This window comes from Bos javanicus, chromosome 9, assembly GCF_032452875.1.
Source record: "Bos javanicus breed banteng chromosome 9, ARS-OSU_banteng_1.0, whole genome shotgun sequence".
Lineage (NCBI taxonomy): Eukaryota > Metazoa > Chordata > Mammalia > Artiodactyla > Bovidae > Bos > Bos javanicus.
Genome location: NC_083876.1, coordinates 96,959,961 through 96,979,079, shown reverse-complemented (window position 1 = coordinate 96,979,079; position 19,119 = coordinate 96,959,961). Strand labels below are relative to the sequence as shown.

At 47.3% G+C, this 19,119-nt stretch overlaps 1 protein-coding gene across 6 annotated transcripts in view; it reads left to right on the top strand.

Annotated features, from left to right (window-relative positions):
* Nucleotides 1-10,801, top strand: part of PRKN (parkin RBR E3 ubiquitin protein ligase) — a 1,237,035-nt gene extending 1,226,234 nt beyond the window's left edge. For all 6 annotated transcript variants that reach the window (XM_061428497.1, XM_061428495.1, XM_061428496.1 and 3 more), the window contains 2 exons: nucleotides 3,156-3,273; nucleotides 10,033-10,801. In XM_061428497.1, the coding sequence (XP_061284481.1) occupies nucleotides 3,156-3,273; nucleotides 10,033-10,145 (231 nt within the window). In that variant the 3' untranslated portion in view covers nucleotides 10,146-10,801. The remainder of the gene's footprint in view (nucleotides 1-3,155; nucleotides 3,274-10,032) is intronic.
* The last annotated feature ends 8,318 nt before the right edge of the window (nucleotides 10,802-19,119 follow it).

Below are 19,119 nucleotides of genomic sequence, written 5' to 3'. Positions count from 1 at the left end.
GGGGTGTGTCATTTGTCCATTGACTCAGCTAAAATGTACTGAGTGCCCACTGGGTGCAGGCCACTGTGCCAGACAGACACTGGAGAGATGAGGGAGACACAGCCCTGACCTTGGCCTTGGATGAACTCACTTTCTGTTGGAAGTAACAGAAATATAAATACTCATTACCATGAAACCATGAAATGCTGCATCTGAGATGTAAAGACAGGTATTTCCCTCCTAAGTGTGCTTACTGTTAAGTCGCTGAGTCATATCCGACTCTTTACGACCCCATGGGCTGTAGCCCGCCAGGCTCCTCTGTACATGGGATTCTCCAGGCAAGAGTACTGGAGCGGGTTGCCAATTCCTTCTCCAGGGGATTTTCCTGATCCAGGGAATGAATCTGTGACTCCTGCTTGGCATGCTGATTCTTTACTACTGAGCTACCAGGGAAGCCCATTTGCTTCCCAGTACTTCATTCTTAAAAGACTGAAAACTCAAATATTTCAAAAATACGTAGACTCTGATGATGACACGATACCAGTTGGATTGGTATCTGGGGTGAAGGACACTCGCCGGGTTCCGTGCCTGACCTAGGTCCCTCCCTGCACGGTGGTTTCAGGGGGCGGCTGCTGTACTCACTGAGGCAGACATTGCTGACCACAGCCCTCCCCACCTCCGGCCTTCACTGTCTTCACTCTCACCATGTAGAAAACCCGCTAAGAGGCAGCGGTGCTGGGCGGAGTTTGATCCTCAAAGCGCAAGGCTCTGGGCCAGAGAATCTCTGGTTTGGGTTTCCGTCCTCCAGGTTTCCCAAATCTTTGCATTCAGTCCACCCTGGTACTGTTTTATACAAGGTGAGCATCCTGACACCCGGCCCTTGGCTTTTTTACTACTCAGAAGCTTCCTTGGTTTGATATCTGCCTGTCTTCTCCAGGTTACCATGAGGATCCACTGGAATAAGGAAATCAAAGTGCAAAAAAATAATGTGCTGTAAATTTATAAAGCTTTATCAATGTTATTATTAGAGTAATATCGGAGTGTTAGAGCATTTTGTATTATATGGTTTCTTTACTAACTTATATTTAAGTCATTTTTCAGTTCAGTTCAGTTCAGTTCAGTTGCTCAGTCGTGTCCAACTCTTTGCGACCCCATGAATCGCAGCACGCCAGGCCTCCCTGTCCATCACCAACTCCCGGAGTTCACTCAGACTCACGTCCATCGAGTCAGTGATGCCATCCAGTCATCTCATTCTCTGTCGTCCCCTTCTCCTCCTGCCCCCAATCCCTCCCAGCATCAGAGTCTTTTCAATGAGTCAACTCTTCGCATGAGGTGGCCAAAGTACTGGAGTTTCGGCTTCAGCATCATTCCCTTCAAAGAAATCCCAGGGCCGATCTCCTTCAGAATGGACTGGTTGGATCTCCTTGCAGTGCAAGGGACTCTCAAGGAGTCTCTCAAGACTCTCTCTCTTCTCCAACACCACAGTTCAAAAGCATCAATTTTTCGGCTCTCAGCCTTCTTCACAGTCCAACTCTCACATCCATACATGACCACAGGAAAAACCATAGCCTTGACTAGATGAACCTTTGTTGGCAAAGTAATGTCTCTGCTTTTGAATATGCTATCTAGGTTGGCCATAACTTTCCTTCCAAGGAGTAAGCATCTTTTAATTTCATGGCTGCAGTCACCATCTGCAGTGATTTTGGAGCCCAGAAAAATAAAGTCTGACACTGTTTCCACTGTTTCCCCATCTATTTCCCATGAAGTGGTGGGACCAGATGCCATGATCTTCGTCATTTTTAGTAGTGTCTTAATCTAAAAATGGGCTTCCCACCTCCCAGTGTAGGAGACATAAGAGACATGGGTTTGATCCCTTGATCGGGAAGATCCCCTCGAGGAGGGCATAGCAACCCACTCCAGTATTCTTGCCTGGGGAATCCCAGGGACAGAGGAGCCCGACAAGCTACAGTCCACAAGTCTGCAAACAGTCAGGTGCCACTAAAGCAACCTAGCACGCAGGCAAGCTACAAATAGGCCTGGGAATGTTTTAAGAGTCATCACAGATTAATAAAATGACTTGCATGTTTGTATTAATTTTAAAGCATAGAAGAAAATTTTTAAATTCTGTAGAGGCCAAGATGGAGGGGTTCTGTTTGGATTACCATTTGAAATATATTTCTAGACCACAGAGTTCTTGTACTGAATCCAAAAACGTCCCAACTCTTTCGTTGCACGTGTCACTCAGCATTGAAGTAAGTGAAGAGATTGTAGTGTCTGAACAGAATATCTGCAGTGGCGCCCTTGAAATCCCTCCTCCTTTCTGTGGTCTGAGTCAGGGATAAGTCATTCCTCTGACGTGAATGACATTAGCAAGTATTTCTGAGCGCTTGTTGTAGATGCCCAGGTCATTCATAGCATCACTTAACGGGTGTCACACACTTGTTTTTTTGCTTCTTTAAAGACATTGACCCACTCGATCCCCGGTACAGTGCACTGGAGAGGTCGATTTCCATCTGAGATGGGAACTTTCAGGGAGTTCTGCAGTGTTCCCAAACCCGCCTACCCGCGTAGGGATTTGAACTCAGGCAGCTGGCTCCAGGGCCCCGTCTTGACCTCTGGCTGTTCCTTGCTCTGTCACATCAGCTTCACCTCCCTCTTCCTGCCCCGTCTCATCGGTGACCACATTCCTGTCCGGGTGCAGGAATGCAAGATAGTAAGACGTTGAAGAAAGCTGAAAAGCGAAGATTTTGGAGTCACAAAGACTCTCCTACTTACCGGCTTCAGGCAGTGGTTTAACTTGTCTAATCCTCGATGTAAAATTAAACCCAATGCACACACCTGAGGAAACACCTAACGAGAAGGGTTTCAGAGCCTGTCTCACCCTGCCCACGTAATCAGTACCCGAGAGATGTTATTTATCACTAGTAGTCAAAACAGCACAAAGGAGGAGCTCAAACCACAAAGCCACATGGTCTTTTCTTGCCTTGTAAGCACAGGCCACATGCCAAGAAAACTGTGTCGGGGCCTGTCCATCACTTGTCAAGAGAGTTTCCCTCTGAGCTTCTTGCCTGAAGGCACCTCCATGTCTAAGAATTTCCAGGACAGCGTTTCAAGGAACCCTTGTCCAGCCCACTATGCAGATCTGACTGTCTCTTCCCTCTGTCTTCTCTCCCCAGGCCTACAGAGTCGATGAGAAGGCGGCAGAGCAGGCCCGGTGGGAGGAAGCCTCCAAAGAAACAATCAAGAAGACCACCAAGCCCTGTCCCCGCTGCCACGTGCCGGTAGAAAAAAACGGTGAGTCTGGGCTGACCGAAGAGCGCGGCTGCGGTGGGCTGTCCTCGGAGGGCAGCAGAGAAGTCGGGATCTTCAAGGGCTTGCTAGCTGGGGAGCTCAGCACTGGGGCTTTGGGGCCATCTGGCCAGGGTTTGAATCTCAGCACCCACGTCAAGCTTCTTAACCTCCTGAACCGCAAGTCCTCATCTGTAAAACAGAGATGCTAAACAGAAGCTGCACAGCCACCGTAGGATTAGGTGCAGGATGGATGGCAAATGCTTCCCCGCGCCTGGTATAGAGACAGCGCTCAAGAAACACAAACCGCCCTTATGTTACTTACTATTAACATATCGAACTCTCCTGGAGAAGGGAATGGCAACCCACTCCAGTATCCTGGCCTGGAGAATCCCATGGACAGAGGAGCCTGGCGGAATACAGCCCACAGGGTCACAGAGAGCAGGACATGACTAAGTGACTGACACTCACAGGAAACTCCCCAGTCTGCCGTCTCCCTGGAGCGCTCTGATACTGAGATACTCATCGGCTGGGGCTGAGAGCTGGCCTGTGGTGAGTGAAACCCCACCCGCAGCCCCAGGGTGGGCCCTGCAGCCACTCTTTCCTCTGCTAAGGACTATATGGAAAGTCTTTTGTGGGGCTGGAGAAGACTCTTCAGAGTCCCTCGGAATGCAAGGAGATACAACCAGTCCATCCTAAAGGAGATCAGTCCTGAATGTTCACTGGAAAGACTGGTGCTGAAACTGAAGCTCCAGTCCTTTGGCCACCTGATGTGACAAGCTGACTCATTGGAAAAGACCCTGATGCTGAGAAAGATTGAGGGCAGGAGGAGAAGGGGACGACAGAGGATGAGATGGTTGGATGGCATTGCTGACGTGATGGATATGAATCTGAGCACACTCTGGGAGATGGTGAGAGACAGGGAAGCCTGGCGTGCTGCCGTCCATGGGGTGGCAGAGGGTTGGACAGGCCTGAGCAACTGAACAGCACCAACCGAAGACAAATGTGAGAGCACCACAGGTTAAGTCCTTAGAATGTATCCACTGAGTCATCGTTATGCCTCCATGATCTGGAATGTTCCTGGGCCTGCAGCGGCCTGGCCCGGACCTGTAAAGAGAAGACAACACCAGAATCAGAGGAAAGAGCCTCCCTGGTCCTCACGGGCTGAGCAGGTTAAGAAAGCAGCCCAGGCCCTTTCACCAGAGAGGAGGCACAGCGCTGAGAAGCATGGGCCGGTGTTCTGTCTCGTGGGTCCTTAAAGGATGCAGATTCAACAGTAAGAGACCCGCTCTGCTATTTTCAAAGGTCAGGAACCCTGGCTGTCTATCCCCTGGAGCCCAGAAGGGCACCTGATAAATAAATGCCCTGGTGAATGTAAAAGGAGCTAGGAAAGGAGAGAGACACATACATAGCTGTTTTTCTAAAATACGGTAGGGACAATGAGCTGGAGAAAGACCCCGGGGTCAAGAGACGGCTTCCTGGCGGAGATGATGCCTGAGCCCAGAATGAGAATCGGTGTCACGAGGCAGGCAAGCCTCCAGGCAGCCGTCAGGTGCAAAGGCAGCAAGTGTGACCCGTCCACACAGCGCGTGCAAGAAGCCCAGCTCGTTCCTGGGTGAGGACGAGGAGCCTCGGCTGAAGCGAGTGGGCGCGGTGTAGGGCCCTGCATGACCCGAGGGGCTTGGACTCGGTTCTCTAAGGCAGGGCGCCACTCGAGGGCCTGAGGCCGAGAACCCACGGGCTCAGATCCGCCTTGAATCAGACCACACCTGCACCCCCCAGAAGATGGAATCGAAGGCGTCAAGTGCTTCCTGACTGCAGCAACGTTTCCCAATCTGGTTCTTTCTACGAAATACTGTGACGTACCGTGTACATGGAAAGCACTGATGTTTCACCTGTAGGCTTTTTTTTTTAATGTTCTACAACCGCTTTTAACACTCACAGAATGTGTGTTCACGTTACCAGCACAGCATATCCAGGATCCTCACCGTACACACAAATCTGTCCTTTGGAATCCTGATCGCTGGCACAAGGTCCGGGGCCACGTGTTACAGAGTATTCTCAGAGTCAATAACAGTGAAAACCTGGGGCGCGTGTGAGTGTTCTTTAGTGCCGCAGGGACAGGCAAGCTTTCAAAGAACAAGGTAGAGATATATATATTTAAAAAACAAAAAGTGCACAGAACGTATCATTGAGCTAAAAATGCTTCTTTGCAATTTTGTGTAGAGTGTGATCCTGAAGGATGAAGGGAGAGGTTTATGTCTTCTCAAAATTCTGTTTGAATCAACTGGAGATGCATGACTCATGTTTAGAAAGAGTCAGGCCAGGGCAGAAAATCTAAGAGACTGAGATTAAGCAGAACTGGATTTAATTTCAAGGAAACCTGATTCTCCCACTGGCTTAGAGGTCACACCTATAGATTTTTAACTTATGAACTGAAAAGCTGAACCTTTCAGCTAGTTCATGATAGTCTAAACTGTTCTAAAGGCTATCACTACAGCCTAAACAAACCTAGGCTCTATTAGAAAAGCTAGTTTGTGGCTCAGATGGTAAAGCATCTGCCTACAATGCAGGAGACCCAGGTTCGATCCCTGGGTTGGGAAGATCCTCTGGAGAAGGAAATGGCAACCCACTCCAGTACTCCTGCCTGGATAATCCCATGGACAGAGGAGCGTTGTAGGCTACAGTCCATGGGGTTGCAAAGAGTCGGACACGACTGAGCAACTTTACTTCATAGAATGTAAAGAATCTTTCATTCAAGTTTTAAAAATTAAAGAAAAAAGAGAAAACATTCCATATAACAGTGGAAAGGGAGAGACAATCTGTAATATTCTAAATACTCACCCTAATCAGTGGGATAAATGATCACGTGTTTCTAACACTGAAAGTTATATAAAACTAGTACTTTTTTTAAAGCTAGTTTCATGGTAGTTTTCCACCTAAATGTTTCATATTTAACTGAATTCCTAAGGAGTAGTTCTACCTTCAGCAAAGCTGTCATGATCATGACAATTCTCACCATTTTAAACGCAGGCTAAACCTTGCGCTTGCTCCCATAACACCCTTCAACCTCTGGAAATTCTTCCTTCACTTCTACCAGTTCCATCTCAAACCAGTGAGATCCTGGTTCCATTCCCTGATCAATAAGTGTCTGTTGCCCGTTAAATCTGCCTTCAGCTTGTTCCAGAACTTCAGCTCTCTCATTAAATCTGATGGCAGAGTGGCCAGCCCAGGCCATGGTGTTGGCTCTGCACAGTCTGGGCTTTCCATGGTTTGAGCATCGGTCAGGAGACAGAGTTCTCTAAGAAGAAAACCAGATTTTCTCCATCCAAATATCCACAAATCAGTGTGACACCAGGAACTTCCCCGGTGGCTCAGAGAGTAAAGTGTCTGCCTACAATGCGGGAGACCTGGGTTCAATCCCTGGGTTGGGAAGATCTCCTGGAGAAGGAAATGGCAACCCACTCGAGTATTCTTGCCTGGAAACTCCCAGGGACGGAGGCTGCAGTCCATGGGTCACAAAAACGTGGACACGACTGAGCGACATTTACTTTGAAGCGAGATTTTTAGAGTTGGAGTCCCTGACATTTCTCCATTTTATGGGGTCTAAAATACTCCTTCTGTATTACATACCAGGAAGAAAAGAGAGCTAACAAAATGATCGTCTTCATTCCTGCTATTTCCTTTTTTCTTATTCTGCTATGCCACTGTGAGTCCAGTTTCTATAATAAAATCTCACTTGTTCATGCTAGTGCTCCAGATCCATTAAGATTTTAGTGTAATAGGAAAAATTCTCAAGCTTTCATTCAGCCTCCCTTTAATATTCAGCTAATTTGAATGCATTGCTTAAGCATTCTCTATGATATTCCAGAAAAATTTAAGTGATTATACAGTATTACACTATTAAATTATTGAAATCCTAAGTGTACAGTCAGTAAGTATGTGTTGAAAATACTCAACCCTGTAATTGTGTAATCCTAATTGGAAAATATTAAAAGTATCACAATGAGTTTTTCCCTTTATTTTCCACATATGTAAATGCTTAAATGCCCTTTAAAGCAAACCAAAAAGAAGTAGAAAAGTATGGGATTTTAAATACCCTTCAGTTAGCCTGAAACAAATGCCTTTAGTTACGTATTCATAAATATTTTATATTAGTGCAAGTTCTCATGCCAAGCTTTTAATATAAAAATGAGACAGCCCTGAAGCAATTATTTGGAAAATTTGGCAAGGAAAAAAATGGCTTAACAAGATAATTGGTAAAATTGAATAATGGAGTGCATTCGATGCTAAGTGAGATTCAAGCAAAGAAACCATGTCTGCCTGGATTGTCTGGGAGATTCGCTCACAAACAGTTCTCTACATACAATTTTATACAAATAACTTTCCCTTCACGTCACAGCAGACTTGCTGTCTGATCCCCAGAAGCAAATAGAGAATGCAGTTAACAAATTGGGGAGGTGGGGAAATCCCAAAATAAGTCCCCGAATAAGGGACTTTTCATTTCGTACTGGAAAGGCCCTGCTTCCTGAATGAAAGAACGTTGAAATCACGCAGATCTTGGCTAAACCTCTGGCTTCACACTGTTTATTTATTTTTGGCTGTGTTGGGTCTTCCTTGCTGCAGCCGTTCTTTTCTCTAGTTGCCGAGAGCGGGGCTCCTCTCTAGTTGAGGGGCTTCTCACCACCATGGCTTTCCCTGTTGCAGAGCCCCGGCTCCAGGACACATGGGCTTCACACGTTGCGACTCGTGGACCACAGAGCACAGGTTCAATCAGTGGTGTGTCACACGGGCTTAGTTGCTCCGTGGCATGTGGGGTCTGCCTGGATCAGGAATCGAAACCATGTCTTCTGCACTGGCAGGCGGATTCTTTACCACTGAGCCACCAGAGAAGCCCTGCCTATACACTTAAAAGTACTCAACCTTGAGAAAATTCTGCACCCGGGCAATCCCCTTAGTCTCACGAGGTGCTCTGAGGAGCAATGACGTAACAGACGCAGAGCACCTGCCATTATTCACTAGTTTCTCGCTGCCCTGATCTTGGCGTTTCCCTGGTGACTCGGGTGGTAACGACTCCACCTGCAATGCAAAGTCCATCATGCGAAATGCCGGGCTACAGGAAGCACAGGCTGGAGTCAAGGCTGCCGGGAGAAACAGCAACAAGCTCAGATATGCAGGTGATACCACTCTAATGGCAGAAAATGAAGGGGAACTAAAGAGCCTCTTGATGAGGGTGAAAAAGGAGAGTAAAAAAGCTGGCTTAAAACTCAGCATTCAAAAAGCTAAGATCATGGCATCTGGTCCCATCACTTCATGACAAATAGATGGGGGAAAAGTGAAAACAGTGACAGATTTTGTTTTCTTGGGCTCCAAAATCACTGCAGATGGTGACTGCAGCCATGAAATTAAAAGATGCTTGCTCCTTGGAAGAAAAGCTATGACCAACCTAGACAGCATATTAAAAAGTAGAGACATCACTTTCCTCATAGAAGTTCATATAGTCAAAGCTATGGTTTCTCCAGTAGTCATGTATGGATGTGAGAGCTGGACTACAAAGAAGGCTGAGTGCCAAAGAATTGACGCTTTCAAACTGTGGGGTTAGAGAAGACTCTTGAGAGTCCCTTGGACTGCAAGGAGATCAAACCAGTCAATCCTAAGGGAAATCAACCCTGAATATTCATTGGAAGGACTGATGCTGAAGCTGAAGCTCCAATACTTTGGCCACATGATGGGAAGAGCCAACTCATTGGAAAAGACCCTGAGGCTGGGAAAGATTGAGGGCAGCAGGAGAAGGGGGTGATAAAGGATGAGGTGGTTGGATGGCATCACTGACTCAATGGGCATGACATTGAGCAAACTCTGGGAGATAGTGAAGGACAGGGAAGCCTGGCGTGCTGCAGTCTATGGGGTCACAGAGAGTCAGACACAACTTAGCGACTGAACAACAACAATCTTCATCTTAAATAAAATTTTGAATAGCACGAAGGATCATATTCAATATTAAATGCTTTTAAAACAACTGTCCCAACTCCTGTATTATGAATTTTTTCAAGCCAAGTAACACTGAAGAGGTGATAAAAATTACTCATGGTATATATTAACAGTATTATATATTAAATTGCTAAATACATTATTGTATACTTAAAATATTAAATTTACTATATATTTAATTAAGGAATTGACCTCTGGCTGTGAAACACAAAGCATTTGTCTTTAAAACCCATCTCAAGAGAAGTCAGTAAACTCAGATTTACAAATAAAGTTTGTCCTTGATGAAAGTGGCATGCTTCGATCTCAATCATTTCTTAAAAAACATTCATTTATCTTTATTTTGGCTGTGCTGGGTCTCAGTTGCAACACACGGGAATTTTAGTCCTGGCATGTGGGATCTGGTTCCCTGACCAAGGATGGGAACCCAGGCTCCCTCCATTGGGAAGCATGGAATCTTAGCCACTGGACAATCAGGGAAGACGTCATTTAAAAAAAAAAAAAATTGTATTGGCGTATAATTCATTTACAGTGTTGGGTTAGTTTCAGGGGCTAAGTGAACCCGTCTTCTCCAGATTCTTCTCCCATATAGGTTATTCACTCCCTTCTTCATGAAGGTCAGAATTTCAGCATTTGTTTTCTCTGATCAGTTTTCTTCCGTTCAGACTCTGCCCTTCCGTTGCTTGCGGTAATTCCACGGGAAAGTCGTCTGTGGGCACGCGGGCGGGTGTGGGAGTGTCGCCCAGGCGCTCATCCGTGTCCCCTCTCTGCCCGCAGGAGGATGCATGCATATGAAGTGCCCGCAGCCCCGGTGCCAGTTCCAGTGGTGCTGGAACTGCGGCTGCGAGTGGAACCGCGCCTGCATGGGCGACCACTGGTTTGACGTGTAGCTGGAGCAGCGGCCGCGCAGGCGCACTCAGCCGCCAGCCTGCTGGGTCCTACTGTCTTCTGCTTTTTCCTCTCTCTAAACACACACACACATGCACACACACACACATAAACACGCACATTTCCAGTTCTTTCCAAAACCACCAAAGCAAAGTTATTGGAGAAGCTCCCAGGATCCCCGTCTGTGGACCCCTGAGAAACCGCCGAGCTAGTGATGAGTCCCGCCGAAAGTATTTTCAAGCCCCGAAAATACACTAACAGTCAGAGCACAGATGACGGCGCGGTTCCCCGTCTGTGTGCGCTGTCATTCTTGAATGAATTCAAGTCAGGCTGGATAAATATATAGAGACGGATTTCTCAGTTACCTTTTACCTTCAGCAAATATTGCCAAGAAGCGTTTGGTGGGGTGGGGAATGATTTCGAGGGACGATTACCTGTGGTTCTCTGTAAGACTGCAGTGGATTCTGAGAACTTCATGCGCGGCTTCAATAGCAATGGACTTATTTAAATCTTCAGGAAGCATGTATTCCCAAAGAGCCACAGGCAGTAGTCAGAACTATATGTTTATCCCCAAGAATTCTATATTTATATCTTGCATTAATGAAACATCAACTCTGAATGAATCAGCTTGTCAACTAAGTGAGAAATTATGAAAGTTAATCTGGGAGGGAGGCTCCCGAGGCTGGGGGGCCGGGCCGGGATGGCGGCAGCGGCGTCCGGGGCCGGCGCAGGAGCGGCCCAAAAAAAAAAAAAAAAGTTAATCTGAACATTGAATGCTCAAAATGTATGAATTTGAACATTCACTCCATTTAACTCTCTGGAACTTTAGAAGTTGTTTTTCTGAAACATTACAAAATCTAGAATTTGATTTTAAGCACTCATTTTGAGCATGAAAAATAAGCTCATATGTCTGGCTTCACTGTACATGTAATGAAGGTGCCTCTAAAGGAGACACTGTTAGAAATGAGTTCAGTAATGATTCTCAGTGTTAACAAACATGCAGTTTATTAAAGCAGAATCTCTAAAGAAGGAACCTTTCCAGCCCATCAGAATGAAACCAGGCAGATCAGAAGGGTCATGCTCTTTCTGTCTGCCTGGATAACGTTAATTACACTTTTTTATATCAGAGTATATTTTCTTCTGATCTCTTTCAGATCTGATTCAAATTGCAGTTGTCAAAGCAATAAGACGCAAAGGGAAACTGCAACAACAACATAAGTGCCTAGAAAGGATAAAGGGGTCACTGCGGATGAATTGTGATGTGGAATCAAAATACAATATAAATGTAATTAACCAGGTTCAGGGCAACCCACACGGGGGCTCTGCCCACCCAGTGGGTTACTTAGAGTCCTTTTCTCTACGATTGTAAATTCACAGGAGAATATTTCCTCATATTAGCACAGCTTGAATTGGATTGCTGATCGTTTTCATCCTTATTTTATGAGTCATTCGCAGCGCATCAAAGAGAGACGCGTTCACGCTGAATGCCGCCAGCCTCCTTCTCCACGGCAGAGTGTGTGGGTGGGACAGTCTAACCGCTGCCTTTTGTTCTCGTGGTCTGCCTTCTCTGGAAGGTGGCGACAGTCCCTGAGGGTGTGATGACTCTCCTGCGAGCACAGGGCATCTTTCAGATGGATTTGGAGACCGGTAGCCAGCCTCATCTTTGTAGACAGAGCACCAGAAATCCTTGCTGGAGTCGGGGGTGGAGGTGAACCTCAGCAAGCTCCCGCAGATGTCCTGTGCCCCTGTCCCTATGCGTCCATCCAAGGACTGTCCCACCCTGCTCCCTCCCTCCGAGGTCCTGAACCTGGAACGTGATGGGCGGAAGACAGCCCCATCAGTGGGAAAGGAGTCACATGGCTTCACTCTGTTGAAGATCCAGCCTCCCCATCATGGCCCCAAGGCTGCCGGCTCCTGTCGGGGCGCCTATGGGTGGTACAGAGATGATGCAGAGCTGGTGTCTCGAGTGAGAAAAAGGCAGGGCATCGGGCTTGAGCCACCTTGTGGTTGGCTGGCATCAGGGCTCGGCCTAGAACCCGCTGGGGGCCCTCCTGCACATTACCAGTGGTCCCAGCGGCTCCTTACCCCCGGCCCCACAGGACAATCAGATGGCTCTCTCTGTCGTGGGGAGCTCCCAGCGTTTCATACCCTCCATGGGTCTGAGGTTTAAGGATGCTGCTGTTATTGCCTCCTCCCCGATTTGCATGGTTTGTTGGGGATGCCAAGCTGAGCAGTTTACTCCCACTTGTTCCAGCAGTAGAAGCCCTAGGTCTCAGCTCTTTTCCTGATGGTAGCCTTCCTTTTTTCTTTTTTCAAAATTAGCATAAATTGATTCTCAAAACAAGTTAAATGACAAACAGCCACTGTAAATGAGTCTGAATCACAAACCACTATAAATGAACATGTCTGAGCACTGAACAATGTCACAAAAATCTGAATCTAGCAAAAGAAAAGAGTCTTTGCAGAAGAGTATTTTTTTCTAATTTGTATAAGGAAATACTCGGCAACAGTTGTCTAAGGTCGTACTCAAATTGTCAATAAAAGAATCGAAAGAGCGTCCAAGTCCATCTTTGAAGTTGTCCGTAAATACTGAAGGCGGGGGAGGGTAGCCCAGGCTGTGTCTCTCGGGTCCGGAAAGGGTTGCCGAGTGAGCCCGTGGCCATCCTGGTCTCCGTTCCGAGCTCCTGATTCATTCTGGTGGTTTATGTTCTTTCTAAAGATTTACTCATTTATTTACCTTTGTGCAGTGGCGCATCTCTGTCGCTGCGCTCTGGCTTTCTCTAGCTGCGGCGAGGGAGGGCTACTCTTCCTTGCGGTGGGCAGGCTTCTGGTTGCGGTGGCTTTTGGTGCAAAGGGTTTCAGTCGCTGTGGCACATGTGTTCAGCAGTTGCAGCTCCCAGGCTCCAGAGCACGGGCCCAGTGGCTGTGACGCACAGATTTAGTTGCTCCATGGCACGTAGGGTCTTCCCAGACCGGGGATCCAACCCGTGTCTCTTGTATTGCAAGGCAGATTCTTAAACCAAGCTGGACCACCAGGGAAGCTTCCTGGTTGTTTTTAAAACTAGGTACTAGCTTCAGTGCCATCAAAATTTTAAAGGTCTTTTCGGGGAGGAGGGGAGGGAAGGATTGGGAGTTTGGAGTTAGCAGACACAGACTAGCGTGCATAGCATGGATAAACAAGGGCCCACTGTAGAGCACGAGGAACTATATTCAACATCTGGAACATACTGGAAAAGAACATGAAAAAGAATAAAATGTATAACTGAGTCACTTTTCTGTACAGCAGAAGCTAACACTACATGGTGAGTGCTTGTCGCTCAGTTGTGTCCGACCCTTTGCGACCCCTCCAGGCTCCTCTGTCCATGGAATTCTCCAGGCAAGAATACTGGAGTTCACGGCCATCAGCAGCTGGTAGATTTTTTTTTTTAAGTTATGGTTTGCTTTTTAGAGCCCTGTTAAAAAAAATTTTTTTTAGTGTATTGAAATACAGTTGATTTATTGTGTAAATCAACTGTATTTCAATATATTTTAAAATAAATATGTTTCAATAAATTTTTAAATAACCCAACTGTATTTCAATAAATCTTTAAGTAAATCAACTAAATTTCAATAAACTTTTAAAAATTTTGGACAGGGCTCTAAAAAGCAAAGTATAACTTTAAAAATCTAGCAGTTACTTTCCTGCCTTCTCAGCACACTTTTCTAAGAAAACGTTTAAGGCGAGTTTGAGTTGCAAAGCCCGCAGGACTCTGTCCGGCCTCGAGGAGCGCTGGGACTTTCGTTGCCCTCCGTGTGGGTGTGTGGTGCCACATTTCTTGGACGCTGTGTCAGTGTCTGCCCACTGTTCACTTCACAAGGGGCCCGTGTCTGAGTGAGGCCGACATTCCTGGGGCTCTCCTACGTATCTGGGGCAAGCGGCAGACCCCGAGGGCCCCTGGGGGCCAAACCCCACAGGAAATGCTCTGAGGAAACACTGCCTTTCTAGGAAGAAAGGCAGAAAAAGCAGGGGGGAGGGGGGAGCGACCCCACCGCCTCCCTGTGCCTGAGCCTTGGGGTCACAGCAGCCACCTTGAGGGGCTGGTATGAGGACTGCATGAACTGATACCCATGAAGCCCTCAGGACGGGACCTTGAACCCGGGGATACTCAGTACATGTTCCTTATCATTATTAATAATAGACGAACCAGGCACTGGAGCCCTCTGGCCCCACCCCAAACAAACTAGCCAAAAGCACAAAGAACGCAAGCAAATTGCAGATGCGATCGAGGTGTGTGTCTAGTCCCAGAGCTAGGGATTTTGCCGTGACAGACAGGCGGTGGGTTTCAGTGTTGGATTAACCAAGGCCCCAGAAATGTCCCTACAGAGGCAAGTTGCCAGCTGTGTTTGAAAAGGCTTGAAGGGACAGGACCCAGCTCTCGTGCAGGGCCTCCAGCGTGGACAGAAGAGAGCCGACACTGAGTGGAAGTGAGCACGCGTAGATGTGAGTGTGAGCCAGCAGATGCGGTGTGCGGGTGCGTGCTTCCCGCCCCCAGTCACCCTCCCAGGCCACTTCTGCACCACGGAGAGGATCCATGTCAGCTTCGAAAAGAAAACCCTGTCTCAAAACAACGCTGGGCCTGTCTTCAGATCACCCACTGTGAGTAAACTGTCCAACCACAAATATTTAAGAACTTTCACTGCAGTCTGAACAATCATGCAGAACAAGGCAGGGAGTATTTTCTGGGAAGATCCATTTGGCACTCAGATTAGTGGCTCTGTCTCGATGGGAACTCGCTGTTCCCTGATCTCATCCTCTGATCAATAGGCTGAGAATCAACTTTGTCACTGGGGGACATGTCTGGACCCCAGAAGACAGACTCATAGTAACCCAACTTATGAGTGAATGAGGTGCGGAAGCTAGAGTGTCCATTTACACTTTGCGTCTGCTATGAGAAGCTCGCCTCTTGATCTTCCATCTGCCTGGAATAATTTCATTACAGCCCTGCCCTCCCAGCTTTGCCTGGTCAACCTTAGGTCTCCATGTAATCCGCCTCTCCCAGAACCCTTCTCCTGGTCTGCATGAAGGGCCGTTTCTCTGCAATTTCAGAGCTCCGCTGCTTCCTGAGTCGCAGCTGTGTGGTGCTTTTGCCAACACAAACAAATCCCCCAGTTCTTCAGACACCGCTGGGTGTCCGACAAGTCAGTTAAATTCTGACACTAACCACCCAGATTACATGTCAGAATCCACAGGTTAAAGGCTCAGCCTCCCAAGACCACCCCAACTCTGACCCCAGTCACACATCACAGGTTGCTACTTTTACTTCGACCAATTGGCTACAAATCAGGGGTTTCTAGGACCCATCCCTTAAGTTCAGTAATTCCTTGGAATGGCTCCTAGAAGCGAGGAAGGAGCTTCACCCACTATTTGCTGTTGTCTAGTCGCTCTGTCGTGTCCGACTCTTTGCTACCCCGTGGGCTGCAGCCTATCTGGGCCCTCTGTCCAAGCGGTTTTCCAGCAAGAGTACTGGAGTGGGTTGCCATTTCCTTCTCCAGGGGATCGAACCGGGTCTCCTGCATCGGCAGGCAGATTCTTTACTGCTGAGCCAGCAGAGGAGCCCCCACGACTGGTTTATTATAAAGAATTCAAATCCAAGAACAGCCACTGGAAGAGCCGCATTGAGCAGGGATGGGATAGGGTGTGCAGAGTGTCCATGCCCTCTGTGGATACATCACCCTCCTCAGGAAGCTCTCTGAACCCACTTCTTTCGGGTTTTTTAGTGGAAGGTTCCTTAAGTAGACACGATTGGTTAGATCATTGGCCATTTAGTAATTTACCCAACCTCCCGCCTCCCTCCCATCCTTAGAAATCTCAGGTTGGGACTTAAAGTTCCAACCCTCTAAGGTGCCCTGACTTTCCTCTTAGGCAAACTGAAACTGTCTAAGGCCAACCATGGTCATCTCATTAGCATACACATCACTTTGGAGATTCCAAAGGTTTTAGGAGTCATGTGCCAGGAACGCAAGATTTACTATTTTTAATATTAATTCATATTTATTATCATTTATTCATATTCGTGGATTTCCCAGGTGGCTCAGTGGTAAAGAACCTGCCTGCCAAGCCAGAGACATGGATTCTATCCAGGGGAAGATCCCCTGGAGGAAGAAATGGCAACAGAGGAGGAGGAAATGACAACCCACTCCAGCATTCTTGCCTAGGAAATCCCAAGGATTTCCAAGAGGAGCCTGGCAGGTCCTGGTGTCTCAAAGAATCGCACAGACTGAGCAACTGAACAAATTCATATGCATATTTCACAATAACATTTAATGTGTAAAACTTTACTCACCTGTTTATTTCTCTCTGTCCCCCTAGGAGCAGATCAGGAGAGCATAACTATTGTCCCACCTTTGTATCCACAATACCCAGTGCAGGCCTGCCGCATTCCTGGCTCCATAAGTAGATAATTGCATATTGAAGTTCTGAGCAAATCTACTTAGAAAATCAAACATCAATGAAAAGCTTACTAGTTGAGCCTAGATTCAGAGCTAAGTGACTGAGCTGCATCTCACTGAGTCAGTGACCCCTGGGCAGACGATCAATTTCCATTACAAAGGCGTGTATCAGGCAGGCCGGAAACCCCGGGTCTCAGATCAGGTAACCTTAGCTGGAGTCCCTGAGACTTGCACTCAGAGGGTTCTCCCCCTGAGCCCCGCTCCTCCCCAGTGCCCGGGTGACCTCACCTGTACCCTGGGTGATCTTGAAAACTCTCCAACTGTACTAGCGGAGACAAGCCCTGCGGGTTTTCCTTCCTATCCTTTGTTTTATTCATGAATTTTGGCTTCTTAATTCCAAACTCAGGGTGACTTCAGTGGCATTTTTGAAAGATGCTATTTACTTATTCATTCAGTTTTGGCTGTGCTGGGTCTTTCTTTCTGCCCACGGGCTTTCTCCAGTTGCAACAAGCGGGGGCTTCTCATTGCAGTAGCTTCAGCCATTGTGGCTATTCTTCAGCACATGGAATCTTCCCCAACCGGGGATCAAGCCTGTGACCCCAGTATTGGCAAGTTGATGCTTAAACTCTGGACCCACCAGGGAAGTCTAAAGAATGCTGCTTAGCCTCAAATCTCCACTCAGCAATTTTTTTTCCCTGTAAAGTGTTCCTTGTGTCTTTATTACAGGCTAATTATTTTATTATCATATCCTAGAAAGTAAAAAAGGCAAAAAGGGAAAATTAAAACCACCATCCAGAAATAATTACTTACTTATTAATACTTAAAAACATGTGACGAGCATCTTCCCGTCTCAACAGATTTCTAAGATGACAGTTTTTCAGGACTTGGTATGATCGACTGCATGCTAATTAAGTTAATAAGTATTTCTTTTAAATGTCCTGATCTAATTCAAAACTGTTATTTCTCATGGAGTCATTAAACAGTTTGGGTATGAAAGCATGCAGCTGTGAAAAAATGTTTATAATGTGATGGTGAGTGAAAAGAGAGCTCACCAAGATGGTACGCAGGCTGTAATTGCAAGTGGTTTTTTAAAATTAAGTTTAAAACAAGTGACTGAAATGCAGTTTGCTATGGTGATAAAATTATCTGTGAACTTTCACTTGTGTCTACTACCCACACTTCCTGGCAGTGTGAGAATATCACTTTATAATGAAAAACAATTTTTAATTTCCCAGGACAGTTTAAGCCGCCCAGATTGCGTGCAGTCAAGAAATGAAGACTTTTCTCATCAGTAATTCAATTCTTGCATTATCTTGTGCTGTGCTTAGTCGCTCAGTCGTGTCCGACTCTTTGCGATCCCGTGGACTGCAGCCCGCCAGGTTCCTCTTGACTCAGATGATGAAGAAACATGGTAGAGACACTCTGCTGCTTCTTGCAAAGGACTTTTGCCAGGTGGATTTGAACAAGGTAGAGTGGAAGAAAAATGAGTGGGATGGAGCCTCTGGGAAGACGAGATTCAGCTTGCAGCCCCCTGGAAGGGTCGGCGTCCAGACCCTCCTGACTTTCTCATGAACATCTTCTCTTCCCACAGGGTGCTGACCACCATTCCCCCTGAGCCCAGGACCCGGAGGTTCCTGCACAGAAACTGGGTCCGTCCTGGGCAAAGAAGATGAGTTGGTCTCCCTGCTGTGGACCACTTCTCGGGGAGCCAGGTGCGGGGAGTAGCATAGACCCAGGGACGAGCCTCTCACAGGCCCAGTAGGCTTGGATAATGTCACTGCTCTGGCCCTGCCTGAAATTCCCCCTGATCCTCCCTCAAGCCAAAACAGTCAACACGGATACCTCCCAAGGACTTTGTCCCACCCAGAAGTGTTAGTCGCTCAGTCGTGTCCAACTCTTTGTGGCCCCATGGAGTGGGTACCCATTCCCTCCTGCAGGGGATCTTCCTGACCCAGGAATCAAACCCAGGTCTCCTGCATTGCAAGCAGATCCTTTCCTGTCTGAGCCACCTTCTCTGGAGGATCAGCTAAACCCATAGAAAGCCCTGGACTCTTAACCACGTGGTACTTGAGAATCCCTGAATTCTGAAATGCCTCTCTGCTTTAGCAGCTGACTTTATTTTCAGGTCTGTTTGTCACAGAGACATTCCAATTTCGTGATTTCACACGAGTCTTGTGCATTGACCACCGTTGAGTCAGCACTGCCTCTTTCCCTGATGACATCTGAGGCCCCATCAGCTGCTCCCTCCAATCCAGCGGGCCTCACTCAGGGTCCCTGTCTCAGCCAAGCCTTTCCCGGCCAACCCATCCTCGACTGTCCAGACCACTGTCCCCGCCCCAACCCCTCCCCGCCCAGCTTGCTTTTTCTCCATTGTGCTCCTTTGTATCTGACATCAGTTCAGTTCAGTTCAGTCGCTCAGTCATGTCCGACTCTTTGCGACCCCTTGAATCACAGCACGCCAGGCCTCCCTGTCCCTCAGTATCTCCTGGAGTTTGCTCAAACTCATGCCACTGAGTCAGTGATGCCATCCAACCATCTCATCCTCTG